This window comes from Bicyclus anynana, chromosome 23 (assembly GCF_947172395.1).
Source record: "Bicyclus anynana chromosome 23, ilBicAnyn1.1, whole genome shotgun sequence".
In the NCBI taxonomy this organism is placed as follows: domain Eukaryota; kingdom Metazoa; phylum Arthropoda; class Insecta; order Lepidoptera; family Nymphalidae; genus Bicyclus; species Bicyclus anynana.
Window position 1 is genome coordinate 7263959 of NC_069105.1, and position 15703 is coordinate 7279661.

General features: G+C 38.5%; 1 protein-coding gene across 1 annotated transcript; it reads left to right on the forward strand.

The window, feature by feature from the left end:
- Window positions 1–3664: 3664 nt before the first annotated feature.
- Window positions 3665–15687, forward strand: LOC112054860 (transmembrane protein 53). The gene is made up of 7 exons (XM_052888817.1): window positions 3665–3977; window positions 7996–8146; window positions 8840–9005; window positions 10250–10374; window positions 11157–11294; window positions 14217–14394; window positions 15164–15687. The coding sequence occupies exons 2-7, from the start codon at window positions 8019–8021 to the stop codon at window positions 15335–15337; spliced, it is 909 nt and encodes a 302-aa protein (XP_052744777.1). The 5' UTR covers window positions 3665–3977; window positions 7996–8018; the 3' UTR covers window positions 15338–15687.
- Window positions 15688–15703: the final 16 nt, after the last annotated feature.

Below are 15703 nucleotides of genomic sequence, written 5' to 3' on the forward strand. Positions count from 1 at the left end.
TCAATAGGAGCAGAGCAGTGACGGGCAATGTTGGGAAAACGGGAGAAGTAACGCCATTTTTACAGCGATACTACTGAAAGGGCTGTATTAAAGAGGTCTAATGGCGGACGAAGCCGCGGACGTCCGCTAGTATATAATATTATAATGAGGTAAAATTTGTGAGGTTGCAAGCGGATTTACTGAACCGATTTTGAACATAATTTTACCAATGGATAGCCTAATTTTTAAGTGTCATAGGCTATAATTTATCCCCGTATTCACACGGTAACGAAATGTACGCGGGGCGTCTATTACATAAAAATAATTATATTTTGAAAAATATTATTTACTAGCTGACGCCGCGCGGTTTCACCCGCGTGGTTCCCGTTCCCTTGGGAATACGGGGATAATATATAGCCTATAGCCTTCCTCGATAGATGGGCTATCTAACACTGAAAGAATTTTTATTTTCTATCTAATATATAAAATTCTCGTGTCGCGGTGTTCGAACTTGAACTCCTCCGAAACGGCTCGACCGATTTTTGTGATCCTTAGCGTGATTGTCGGCCAGGGTGGAGAATCGGCCAACATCTATTTTTCATCCCCCTAAATGTTAAGGGTAGTCCACCCCTAAATTTTTTTTTTATTTTTTAGGCAAAATTTTTTGTTTTTATTTTTTTATGACACAGCATACAAAAATACATACAACCCTAAATTTTCACCCCTCTACGATCAACCCTTATATTTTATTTGTTAATTAAAAACTATAATTTTTTTTGGTAAATTTTTTTTTTATTTTTTGATGACTTAATAAAAAATATCATAATACTTTCAATTTTTCACCCCTCTACGATCAACCCCTATTTTTTATTTGTTAATTATAAACTTTAATTTTTTGCCAAAAACCCTAAAATAGCCCTTTTCTTTTTCCCATACAAATGATTTGTAACTAAAACGTAGTCAATTTGAGCTTTATTGTTATTGTATAAAGTTCATATTAATAATAATTAGAAAACGGGGTAGGGGTAGGGTAGGGGTAAGGTAGGGTAGGGGTAGGGTAGAGGTAGGGTAGGGGTAGGGTAGCGGTAGTTGAAAGTTTACATCGAGTTTCACGCGGACGAAGTCGCGGGCATCCGCTAGTATCTTTATAATTTTAGTATAGATAATTACTTTGAAAAAGCAACCACTGCACTGCGAATTATCTTCTTGGTCGAGATTCCAGTGTGTATTCATTACCATTGCATTCTTTTAAATACTTAATGTGTTCGGATCACGAGGTACTTGGTTTTTGGGTCCTGGATAGAAATCTACACTAATATTATAAAGCTGAAGAGTTTGTTTGTTTGTTTGATTGAACGCGCTAATCTCAGGAACTCTTAGACCATTAATAACTGGTCTAAGCAGGAACTACTGGACCAGATTTGAAAAATTCTTTCATTGTTAGATAGCCTATTTATCGAGGAAGGCTATAGGCTATATATTATCCTCATATTCCTACGGGAAAGGGAACCACGAGGGTGAAACCGCGCGGCGTCAGCTAGTATCAAATAAGTACTCTCTTCGTTTGGTCGTAGGAGTGTTACGGTTCAACCTCTTACAGGCTTATTCAAATTGAATAAACTTATTCATATTGAATAAACTTATTCACATTGAATAAACTTATTCACATTGAATAAACTTATTCACATTGAATAAACTTATTCACATTGAAAAAACTTATTCACATTGAATAAACTTATTCACATTGAATAAACTTATTCACATTGAATAAACTTATTCACATTGAACAAACTTATTCACATTGAATAAACTTATTCACATTGAATAAACTTATTCACATTGAATAAACTTATTCACATTGATTGCTTGCGTTGCGGAACAAAAACCCAAAATCTAGAATCTAAATTACGTTACTAACCTACCAGTGATCTAGACATTGATGTATGAGTCATAGGTGAATACTATTATCCCTAGTACGATATGACTCGCTGTCGAAAACCGAAAAGTTTTATTCGAATAACAAGTATCGTTCTCTTTTGCTACAACTCTAGAAGCTCATGTTGGAACTTTGGATGGTAGGTAGGTAATTGACATTAGAATAAGTTTTCTCTAATTTCTTTCTTACATTGGGTTATTCCTACTCGACCAATTACTATACCTACGATTAAGAGACTAAATTCCGAGAGGATCTGTATTAGACCCCATCAACCATGCCGGACTATTATTTTACCTACTTACTTTGTACCTAAACTGCACCTATATAAAGGAGAACCTAATTGAAAAGACCATAATCTGTTTAGGTGTAGTTAAATCAACATATTAAAGTGTGTGAGCAGTAGCGTAGCTAGGCAACCAAAGGCCTTGGTGCAAATAAAAAAATAGGGCCCTACAATCTAAACTTGATTAGGTTTTATCAAGTAAAAATATGAATATATACAAATACATAAAAATGCCAAGTTACGACTTTCTCGTAAAGATTCGAGGCGTTGCACCGCCTAGCCCATGGGTATCTACGCCATTGTGTGTGAAATATGTGAGTATGTACTTATGTAGTAATTTCTAAACCTCAGAAGTTACTACATATGTACATTATACATATTTCTTTGACTACATAAAGAGTAAACAAATGTGATTCCGATCTTCAAGTGCGTGCTGAATATGAAACGTAAATATACAGATGCTCGCTGTAGGAAAACATATCCAAGCGGAGTTGCAACTAGATAGACTAGAAGTTAAGCGCGGTTTTAAGGATGTCAATAAATCCATTCGTAATTACTTTGTTTCGTTGTTCGAAACAGATTTCTCGATATTGGGCTTCGTAAATTTCGTACTAAACTATAGATAAGATAAAAGTACTTACCTATTAAATAAACAACGGCCTTGTGTTATTGTATTAAGCACTTAGCACAGAAAACATATGTACAAATACACCTAGTACAAAATATTACCTGTTTCTTAAGCGACACCATACTTTTTTTTTGTTTTCCTGATTGTGTAAGTGCCGTAGGCTCCTTATGGGACCTCAGCGGCGTCACCGGGGGGTTTGGGCGAGCGCAGAAGCATCGCCTGATGGGGCCCGAAGGCAGAAGCAGAGTAGATGGGCGGAACGACTCTCTAAGGGCGTCTCCTCTGAGACTCGGGCCTCGACTTCGAGGGCCGTTCGGGCTGAGTGTATCAGTCCGGGCGCCCCCGAGATCGTGAGTTAAAAAGCCCACGTCTGGGTGACGTCAGATATCGGGGACCTCATGTTCGCTGGCGAAGACGCTGTGTAGCTTGTGTTTGTGTTGCCTGGGAAGCATTGTCGTTCGTTATGTCATCGTCAGGATCGTTAAGGACGTTTTTTGGGCGTCTAGATCTACCGATGATATCGGGCGACACTGCAATTGCAAATCGCTTGTCGTGGCGAGTAGGTACTTATTTCCCCGTAAAAAGTAAGAACACATGAATTCCCAGACTAGAAATCAGTCTTTAATAGACCGACCCAGGATTCCAAGCTTGGCTTCGATTTAAAAGACCCTCCTATATAAGCTAATCATACAACAGTAATATTTGGTCTACGCTGTAGACAACAGAGTTTTAATTGTAGACAATCGTTTTGGTATGCCTCGTACTAGGTGCACCTAACTACCGGTATCATTATTTTGACTGCAAGTTTTTTTGAGTGGAAAAATTCCTCTTGTAACAAACTTTAGATTTTTTGTTGTTAACGACAAACGATAAGTAGCAGCTAGTACGAAATACACGTCAGTGTTGCGTGCATGTGTTTCATATCAACACTTTAATCAATTTTATCTTGTGCACTTTTAAAATATCATCTGCAAAATTCGAAATCAGTCTGGCTTTTTTATGTGTGTCATTCTCATTATGTAAAATCGTGTGGACTGTGTTTTTGAAACTAGACTTTTTAAAGATTTTAGTGCGCGAATACTATACGTACCTACTTGAAGTATTTTTCAATTGCAAATTGCTTATAATTTTTAATCTGTCCTATTTATATGGTGAGTAATCATAAACTTCTATTGTTTAACAGTAGGTAAGTAAGTAAGCGGTGTGCACAGGGTTTTTAACTAGGGGAAACACTAAAGGTAGTAAGTAGTAAGTAGGTACGTACAAATTGTATATAATTGATAATTTTATTACGCAGGTAGGTTCCTAAGGTTCGTAAGGAGGTTAATTTAAATTTTTTAAAAGAATATTTGTCACCTTTTACATATGATAGACAAAATTGTGTTAGGAGTGGGTACGACAATAGTACAGCGGCCGGGAATCGAACCAACACCTCTCTGTGATGACCGGCTCCTTTACCGTTGAGCTATAGAGTTTCTCTAGTACAGGCTCTTAAGGAGTCCTCAAAGGAGAGGCAGTGCATTTTTGCATATTTGAAATGTACCTACGCCACTGGTAATTAGGTACTTAGCAGGAGCGAGTTACCGCTGTATCAATGATATGGGGCTCCCGGACTAGAGAGGGCCCCGTATCCCGTATCTGGTGCTTCCCGAAAAAAAAACATAAAGTACTGCGTCACTTCAGAAATTAAAAAAGTCGAAATACCATTTTTTTTCTCGGGTTAAGCCTAAACATTTTACAAAATTTGAAAATTATAAATTTAGCTATTTTTTTGTTTATTTCAATGTTCCTACACTCAATAAAAAAGTAGTATGTCACACCAAACATTTTGGTACCAATTTTATTTTTTGGTGATAGAGTTGAATCAAAAACTAAAGAGATTTTTCGGGATTAGCCGCTCGTTTATTGGGGCCCCCCACTTTGATACCTACAGGGTCCCTTAAAGGCACGCTACGCCACTGCTATGCGGTATCGTACCGGAATGCTAATTACGTATTTGCCGGTAACGCAGAAAGTACCTACGTATTTGCCGGTAGCCACGGCCGAAGCCTACCACAAGACTTTTTTTTTATTCTATACAAGTTAGCTCTTGACTACAATCTCACCTGATGGTAAGTGAAGACGTAATTTAAGATAGAAGCGGGCTAACTTGGTAGGACGAGGACTAGAATCCACACCCCTAAATAGACTATAAATATGACAATTTAGAACATATAAAATCCTAAACTGAGCCGCGGTGGTAATCGAACCCAGGAACTCTCTGTAGAGAATAGCATTACCGCAACAGCGCTTGAAGGGTAGTCAAAAGTCCATCAATATCGACCTTGCCTAGAATGTACATAATAAACTATAGACTATCGACTTATTATATAAACTTCCTCTATGTCTTTGATTTATTACCATCGATTAAATACCTACATAATATCTCCATTTATTTTTTCTACATGATAGGTAAATACAAAAGTATTTACTTTTATGTGGCGCAGTAGTGGATTTACAAGGTCGTGGGTTCGATCCTCGGCTGGGCCGATTGAGGTGTTCTTGGCTGGTCCCACCATCGCTTATTAATCGCTTGGCGGTACGTCTTTGCCGGTAGGGCGGTAACTAGCCACGGTCGAATCCCCCCACCAGGCAAATAGGAAAATCTCAATCGGCCCAGACGGGCATCGAACCCAGGACCGTCTTGTAAATCCACCGCGCATACCACTGCGCCACGGAGGCCGTCATAAAAATAAAAGATTCATTTTCCAACATAGGTTCGTAAAGATCTCTGCCTCTAAACACAAGTCCAAGTATCTATAACTATTTCCTCTTTGAAATAAAAAATATAATAGTTACCTGCATTCAATGTACAGACAATGGATTTCTACACATTTTGTAAACTGAAAAAACAGTAGAGTAAAGAAAGTCGGGTCAGGTTAGGGTTATGAGTATTGAGCGCTATGCTAATTGTTAAAAATTACGTAGCCATTGAACGGGGGCAAAAGGTACACACGTTAGTTTATTGTTGGGTTTTAGTAAGACTAGACCGTTGCATCTATCATCTGTCAGTTTGCAAGATTTGTAAGAGTTTCTCTAATACTTTTGATATCTCTACCCCTAAAGCGAAGGGACAGGAATACAAGATGGGAAAGGGAAGATGGGTTTCCTCGGCGTTAAACTTCTAGCCTTTGGCCAGAGTAAAGATAAGCTTGCCAGCTTGTTTTGACGGTAGGTATGGCACAAATTGCAACGACACTTTACTCTTTAGATATGGTACTTGACTACTTATTCATCATCATCATTAGCAGACTATTTTAATTGCCCACTACTATATAGATGCAGTCTAAGGCGGAAGCGAGCTTATCTACTTAGAAAAGGTACCTATAAATTAATTCCACCGTCTCTACAAATGAAAAATACCAACCCAAACATAACCAAAGACAAGTGCGTGTCGGGCCACGCGCAGTGTAGAGTTCCGTAGATTAAGTTAGCACTTTAATCCCTTATGTAATGCACAAAAATATCGATAACGATACCCCACACTAGGATAGACGATGAAAAATTCATTGTCACTTTGCATGTAGGGAAGGAACCCCAATTATTTTTTTTTAATTTTCATTTTACCTCATATAGACGTAATTAATATACATACTCTTACCAAATCTCATCTTCCTAGTTTAAACAGACTCTGAGTTATCGTACTGGCAACTTAATCTGTTTTAATAAATAACGAAATTAGTATGCAATTTTCGATTTTCAATTACGTTTTTATGTTGCTCAACTCTTTAACTAGCAATTGCTTATTAGCCGATATAATTTTCCTTATAATTTCATTATATATCCTACTTTCGTGATTTTTTTCACGTATCCATATACAGCTGCTTAGCCGGTAGAGGGTGGGGACACTTGACTCTAACAAAAATTAGCTCTTAAAAGCTTACTATTTTACAAACGGATCCCTAAATCGAAATATGTTGGTAGAAGGCCCTTTAGGCCCAAAGACCTATCCAACGATACTCCACACTTTGAAATTAACGAGCAAAAAAATTCACCCCACTTTACATGTAGAGGAGGTACTCTAAAAAGAAATATTTTTCAAAATTTTATTGTACGACTTTGATTACATTTATAATTTACATATTCATACTAATTTACAGCTTTCTAGTAGTAATAGTCTCTGCGCTAAACCGCGGACGGACAGATAGACATGACGAAACTAAAACTATACGTCCTTGTGGACTACAAACCGTAAAAAAATTGTCGATTTCTAGGCGGTATCATACCGGAACGCTGAATTTGAGGTACCCATGCGGTACGTCTGCTTCGGTAGGGTGATAACTATAGTATGCGCATTATCATCTGAGTCGTCCGGTCATAAAAGTCAAAAAAGATAGGAATGTGCAGCGCGCCTACCTGCGCACCCTAATTATCGATAAACGGCTACCTGCGCACGTGCTAATGATGAGTCAATAATGATTTGGACGATTCTGATTGGTCGGTTTCTAATGTAATTGCATTGCGTATTTTTTTTGCTATAAATGTGTTTACTGCAATTAAATAAATACATTCATGTGTTACTCGTTGCGCACTATGGATACTAATATATAATAAATTTGGCAGAAGACGAAGATTCTGATGATGAAGACTCAGATGAAGATTAATTTTATTTAGTTAATAATTATATAATATGAAATATGTATTATATTAAATCAAATATTGTTAATTTTTTTAATTTTGTGAACAAGATACGATAATAAACTTTACTTATCGATAATATGTCTTTCATTGTTACACCCTTCACTAGACGGCTCCATAAGACCCATAAGTGCAAGCGAGATAGATATAGAGAAATGATTTATGGCCCTAAGACTCAGTTGTTAATGCTATTAGTATAGCCTCGGCGGATGTCTACCGGTTACCACTAGATTATATTATAATTATTGTGTGTATTTTGTAAGTATATTTAATTAAAAAACATTACCCAGGACCTCTCTATTGAACACAGCATTACAACATTAGGTACTGCCAGACAAGACAGGGCATAAAAACCTCAAACATTAAATCAGGCGGACCATGTTACCTACTTAATCAAGTAATAAAAAAACCAATAACCTCAATAGCGGCACGCTGTTTGAATAGTATTTAGTTTTGATTGATTTGCTTTATAAACTTTTCTTTTTATTTCAGTGTCCAGTACAAAAGGTCCCAAAATGTCGCGCTCACGCACACTGCCAAGGCTGCTGTGTTCTCGCAGCGCACACACACAACCAATCAATAAGAATTTTCTCTATATTTCTAGCGATAAAATAATTGTCGAAACAGACAGAAAAACTTTGAAGTAAGTTGAACAATATTACATAGAAATGGCACAAACTTTTAGCTCAAACTTTTCTAAGATTTGAAATAACAGTTTCACCCGTGAAGTTTCCATTTATGTATCCCTAAAGTAAGAGGTAACCTAAGTTACTTCTTATAACAGCTATAACCCAGTGAAAGTCCTGTCAAATCGCGATCTTTTGACATCTTTTTGTGCCGGGCGACCAGCGGAGCAAGCTTTTAACACGTTTGTGTACCCGCCATTCGCACGAGCGTTGTTTTAACGTGCGTAAAAAAACGTTCAAATACAGTATGAAGTTAAATGACTGCCTATTTCCAACACCTAAAATTGAAAACGCAACACAGCTCGCAGAAAAGATAGAAGAAGGTAAGTATACTTAGGCATGCATTTGTTTTATGTGAACGCTTTTTTAACTTCTCGGACCAAGGCGCGTTTGGAAGCCTTGTAATTTTAATTTTAAGTTTTCGACTATTATTACAACCATTAGATTAAAATAAATTATGACATATTCCTGACCTTTCAAAAGTTTAAACTTGTTAACTTAGCCTAATTGAAATAAATGAATATTTGAATTTTTTGAACTTTTAAAGTCCGTTAAAAAAGCGCTCGAGTGAATGGGGGCTAAATAGCGTAGAACTGTTATTTTGGTCCAACTTACTTGACTAAAATGTAAAATGACTGCCTCTCTGTTAGGCTAACGAAGCCAACGAACAAGCCTGTATGCATCATGATGGGCTGGCTGCTGGCGACGGACAAGCAGGTGATGAAGTACGCCAACATCTACCTCGAGGAAGGCTTTGACGTGTTACGAGTTACTTGCGCGCCGTGGCAGCTTCTGTGGCCGGTGAAAGGAGCTAAGGTACCTCATATAATCTATACTAATATTATAAAGCTGAAGAGTTTGTTTGTTTGATTGAACGCGCTAATCTCAGGAACTACTGGTCCGACTTGAAAAATTCTTTCAGTGTTAGATAGCCCATTTATCGAGGAAGGCTATAAGCTATATGTTATACCCATATTCTTACGGGAACGGGAACCACGCGAGTGAAACCGCGCGGCGTCAGCTAGTCTGTACTATACGAGTATGTACATGAAACTTTACTGCTATTAAATGTATATGAAATTGTATTGTATTAAAAATTTATAAAAAAATAAACTCTCCCGGTGCGGGACATTTGAGTGCCCAAGCAACCGGTGGTCAGGGCTCCAGAGTGAGAAACCTCCTCACAATACGCGCCGTCTCAAGAATCACTGCCTTCTGTATCCGACTCTTGATGCAACAGTTAAGTGAAAGCTTCTTAAGGTGTTGGTCGAAGCTTTTCGCTATAAGACCATTGACTGAATCAACTATCGGAACAATAACAGTTGACTCAACATTCCACATGGCGGTAATCTCGTGAGCAAGGTCTAAGTATTTTGATACTTTCTCTTTTTCGGCTTTAACCAGATTATCGTCATGTGGAACAGTAATATCAACAACTATTGCACGACGCACTGACCGATCGACTAGCATTGTTTCAGGTCTATTGGCAACAATATACCTGTCAGTGATAATCATTCGGTCCCAGTAGTGAAAATTATATACCAATAGAAAACCGCGATGTTTGTATCATATATTTATATTTTATTTGAACTACGTGGGTGAAACCGCGGGGCGTCTGTTAGTCTTCTATAAGGCGGGTACAACCTTCGGTACTATATTCCAGGGTAACTCAAAGTGGGGTACGCTAACCCCTAGGTTCGCCATTCGACGGCAGGGGGTTCGCGACAAGATTTACGTAATGGTGGCCTGATAACTGACACCGAATCAGAATTAAGGTTAAAATTGTCCAAAATTACTCCTAACATTGAATCCATTTGCGACAAGAAACAAGCACACCCAACACATTAATATTACAAAGACATTTCTTTTGGTACTTTATGTGTTACCTTTTAAAAAAAACCTTATTTTTTTTTCAATAGTCAATTTTTGGAGGGGGGGGGGCGGGTTAGTAAGGAGTTCACTGTCACTTGGAAATGTTAACAGGGGTTAGTGGAGCCGAAAGTTTGAAAAACCCTGCTATATTCTGTGGTGGTCCGTTAAAATAATAATGATATTTGAAGGTGATCGCTCGAGATCTGCTGCAGCTGATGTCTGCCAATGACTCCACGTACATGGTGCACGGGTTCTCAGTAGGTGGTTACGTATGGTCCGAAGCCATGATCCACGCCTTGACTGACAAAAAGAGGTAAGTTTTCTTTAAACACACCCACTTACAATGACTTTAAAAAAACAAGTCCGCCAGGTGACGAGCTTGAGGTTGGTCAGGGCCCAGAATGTGGAACCTCCTCAAAATATGAGCCTTATCAACTGCTGCCTTCTGTATCCGACCCTCGAACCAACAGCCGAGCGAAAGCGTCTTGGTGGAAGATTTTCTAGTTCAATTGTATTTTTAAAATTCAGGGACACACTAAAATAAACATTCATTTACATTCAAACAAGTCCACCCATTCAGTCAGGTGACAAATACACGTACAGATACAGTCATGAAATCATTAATTACACTCTTGTTCATCAATATTCTCTTTCAGTGCGCTTTCATTTGAGACTCCACTCGTATCACAATTGCAGACATTCGGTTATTCTTCCCCACTTTCACCCCCCCACAAGTTTTAAACGGCTCAACCGATTTTCATCAAACATATCTAAGAACTCTCGAGCATAAGTCACCTTTATTACAAAAAACCTAAATTTAAATCGCTTTATCTGTTCGGGAGTTATGGTGCCACAGACAGACAGACAGACAGACACATCAAACTTATAACACCCCTCTTTTTGCGTTTGGTTAATAATAGCGAAAGGTCACTACCATATCGAAACCGCTTGACATATAGAGATAAAGTTTTGCAGAGAGATAGTTTAAAGTTAGACGCCAAGAAAGGATTTTGCGACACGCCTGAATTAAGGAGATCTTAATCTTCGTAAAATTAAATTAATTAATTAAGAAGTAATACCCTGACCCGACTGTAGGTACCAGCCGGTGTTAGACCGCGTGGAGGCCCAGGTGTGGGACTCCGTGGCTGACATCACCGAGGTATCCGTGGGCGTGCCTCTCGCTATGTTTCCTCACAACAGACTCGCGCAGAAGATAACAAAGAATGCCATACTGTAAGTACATAATGAGCTTTGTGTTTCGCAGTAACACATCAATGTAAGACTCAGACCAATTATAGACGGACCTGTATCACACTCATAGTCACGAGCAAATTTGTCTGTCATTTTCTGAGAAAAACGAGCTTCGATTTGGTATATATCTTATACTAAACTAGAAGTTTTTGCCCGTTTTTGACACCATTCAACTTTACAAAAACATGTTTAAGGAGCTCTTTAATCGACGAACACAATTACAACTATTTAACATCGATTCTATAGAGACAGTTTTTACAATCATTCATTAGATCGTTGATCATATACTTTGACAGAAAAGTAACGTCTAGCGAGGCAGGTCCAATACAATAATTAGTCTGAGATGTAAGAGCAGTGGCTTAGCAAGGCGTGGGCGAATTGGGCGGCCGCCTACGACCTCTCACCCAAAGGGGTCTGACACCCCACAAAATTTACCACTTTATAATATTAGTGAAGATGATATTCTCTTTCATTTTAGTCAGCACATTTATATTTCTTCCACTATCGTCCGAATAAAATTATATTAATTGTATTATTGATATAAACGGCTTCAATTAATAAAGTACTACATAAATCTAAAGGAGAAATTTCTGATTCTTTGTGTTATCAAACTCATTCAAACAAAAAAGAACCATCAAATTCGAACAAATGAAAACCTGAGGGCCTAGTGGCAGTTTGATACTGTAACGATCGCGTTAACGTAAACGCGAATTTCTAAAGAATTAAAACAGCGCCATCTAGTGGCACTATTGCATAACTGTAATAAAAGTAAACGCGATTTTATATGGAGTTAATCCATATAAAATCGCGTTTACTTTAACACGATAGTAACAGTATAAAAATATTAAAAACTCCCACTAGGCACTCAGATTTTTTTCATCGGTTAAAAAAGGGTCTGCGTCTTTGCCCACGCCTAGATTTGTACACACTACGCCACTGTGTAAGAGTATAAATGCAGTAAGTATCATTATCATTAGCCTATGTTAAGGGCTTTTACAGGAGACGGGATATAGAGATGCTTCCACGCTGCTCCAATGTTGGTTGGTAGACTTAGATAAGGTATTTTTTATTCTTTACAAGTTAGCCCTTGACTACAATCTCACCTGATTTTAAATGATGATGCAGTCTAAGATGGAATAGCCCGCTCCACTTGTTATGGAAATCCACACCCCTTTCGGTTTCTACACGGCATCGTACCGGAACGCTAAATCGCCGGTAGGGTGGTAACTAGCCACGGCCGAAGACTCCCACCAGTCAGACCTGGACTAATTAAGAAAATCTCAATCTGCCCAGCCGGGAATCGAACCCAGGACCTCCGTTTTGTAAATCCACCGCGTATACCACTGCGCCACTGTGGCCGTCATTAATGGTGTAGATGGGTTTAATTTTGTAAATAGTGTTTGATTTTGTAATACCATCAGATGTTACCTAATGATAATGATCCGGATCGACTTAAGATCTTGAAGGCATTGGAGAAGCACCACCAAGAGAGCGAGAAAATTTTAATAAAGCTGGGAATTTCACATTTGACCCAGAACAGTGACCCGAAGCTTTCTAGCTAGCCAGCTATTAGACCAAAGAGGCATTTTAATGCCTACATAACGAGATTAAAGTTCTCTTGGCGTGAGATTGCGCAACCCAAAAACAATTCATCTACTCGTATATCATGAAATGGTAATTATGAATTACGTAGGTACATGTAATTATTTACTTGTTAATTATTTAAGAATTAACATATTAAGTTAAAAAAAGTAAAATACTCACTGCCAGTGTATTTCCTTTTTGAGTTTTTAAGAAGTTCCTACTCATATTTACCTATGGCAGGTAATATTCATATAGTAACAAAACAATAACGAGTCGAAGAAACGATTTTTACGACAGGTATAAATAATTTATACCCTGTACCGGCCATAAATGGCCATTAAAATACTATAAATTTTAACTAGTATTTTTTGCAATTACGATGACACTGTATCATCAAACCCTAGACTTTAGTAGATCCTTGTACTTACGCTAATGCGCGAATGAAATATGACGTCATTACTGTGAAGAAATCAAGAGGGACGACAGAACGAACATCGAAATTCATGATTCCTCTCTGCTCTGGGAAATGGGCCTTAAAGTGTTTAGACAGATGATGGTGTGTTATGAATATATCATTACAGATTTAGATTATAGTTCTTAATCGTCGATATGTCATTTTCTTTATTTGTTCAAAAATTATAGGCTCGCGCGCCTCTTGTAACTACACGCCCCAAGGCACGTCCCTAGTTTGCCTTACGGATAATCCGCCTCTGCTTACGTATTAAGTATTATTTTTATCTTACGGAACCAACGTACCTAAACATGTTGTGAATAGCAATTTACGACGTTTAGTTAGTAACAGTCATGTTAGGAATGGGGGCCCTTAGCCCGAGTGCCCTGTATTCGATGCTTGTATATGTATAGCTACGCCCTTGAACGCCTAGCATAGACCAACCCAATATCTCGTGAAGAGATATAGACACAACGTAGTCCAATGCCGGTGGATTAGTCCCAGTTCAATTGTAGCGTTATCCATATAAATATTATTGTATAATCATTATTAACGTATCCACATTAATATTTAGTTCGTAGATTATCCATAAGTTTACAACGTTCCAAATTGTAAAGTCGACATGTGGCGCGCATATGTCGATACTAAGAACACATTATTAACCCAATGTATTTAGCAATATTAACCCAGTTGAACAGTAAACGGCGATCGATAAACACGCTTTTCTTTGCCACCTTACCTTCTAACCACACGCGGCAAACAATCTCTTTCGTCCCAACGCAATGAAAGAGATAGCGATATTCAATTTCTCTTTACGAGACATTTGTCACCGCACAGCTGAATTATTAGTTGTATCTTTCGATCAACAGTGCGTATCTCAAAGCGTTATACAACGTGGGCATGGTGCACTATGAGCGAGCGTGCGAGACGTTCTACGCGTCGCCGTGCCGCGCGCCGGCGCTGTTCCTGCTGTCCAGCACCGACCCCGTGGGGAACGAGCGCAGGATACGCCGCTGCTGCGACTTATGGATACAGATGGGCATCGAGGTAAAACACACAATTACTCACTACGAGCGAGCGTGCGAGACTGTATCAACCCATATTCGGCTCACTGCAGATCTCGAGTCTCCTCTCAGAATGACTGGTTAGGCCAATAGTCCACCACACTGACCCAATGAGGATTGGCAGATTTCACACACACAGAGAATTAAGAAAATTCTCTGGTATGCAGGTTTCCTCACGATGTTTTCCTTTACCGTTTGAGACACGTGATATTTTAATTTAAATCAAAAATAATTTATTTCAAGTAGACTCAGTGTACAAGCACTTTTGACACGTCAGTTGACTATTTGTAAAGATTCTACCACCGGTTCGGAAGGCAGGTTCTGCTGAGAAGATACCGGCAAGAAACTCAACAGTTGCTCTTTTGAAAAAGTCATACAGTATTATAATTTACAATTGATAACAATTACTGTTTACATTTCTTATAGTTTTACTTCCTGTGTGAAGGTGGAAGCTGATCCAACGGCCTCCAAGCATCTTTATCATTAAGGAACTCATCAATGTTGTAGAACCCTCGACTAAGTAAATGTTTTTTAACACATTGCTTAAAGCTATGCATTGGCAGGTCCATCACAGTCTTGGGGATCTTATTATAGAAGAGAGATTTCTTAAAATGCACACAACTGAAAAGTTGGAGGTGCATGCCCCGGACCGGATTCAGGTTCACACCCTTCGAAATCGGAGGCAGAAGTCATATCCACTGGGGTATCACGGCTTTTAGGACTAGCTAACGGCAATTGTGTTTAACTTCCAGTGCACGTGGCAGTGCTGGCCGCGCTCCCCACACGTGCGGCATTACCTGAAGCATCCTCAGGAGTATGAAGCATTGATTCGTGCTCACATCAGGAAGAACATGTCTTCGCTGCGATCGAAAAGTGAGCCTTGTGGAGATGAATGCGAGAAATTGAAGCTTTCTGCTCTAAACTAAGTGTATCCACAAAATTGTGGAGACGCGAGCATTGCGAAGGATCACTAACTCCATGAAATAAGCTCAAGTGCTTTTATTGTAATGCATCTATAGTGTACTTACTTTACCTAACAATAGAAAACTGAACTTGCAAATCAGATAATTGGTACAGAGTTTTTGGACATTGGATAGCCCATTAACCATTTTAAGGAATGCAACATTAGCAGTAAGATTGACATACTAAAAATTGTTCAGTTTTATTAATACGGAATATTACTTACACAGGTAACCTTCAATATAATAGATTTCAGTGAATATAACAGAACTCTACAATGTCTCTTCTCCGGCAAAATATTCATCCTTGACCTTGACCTTAAGCAAATTAAC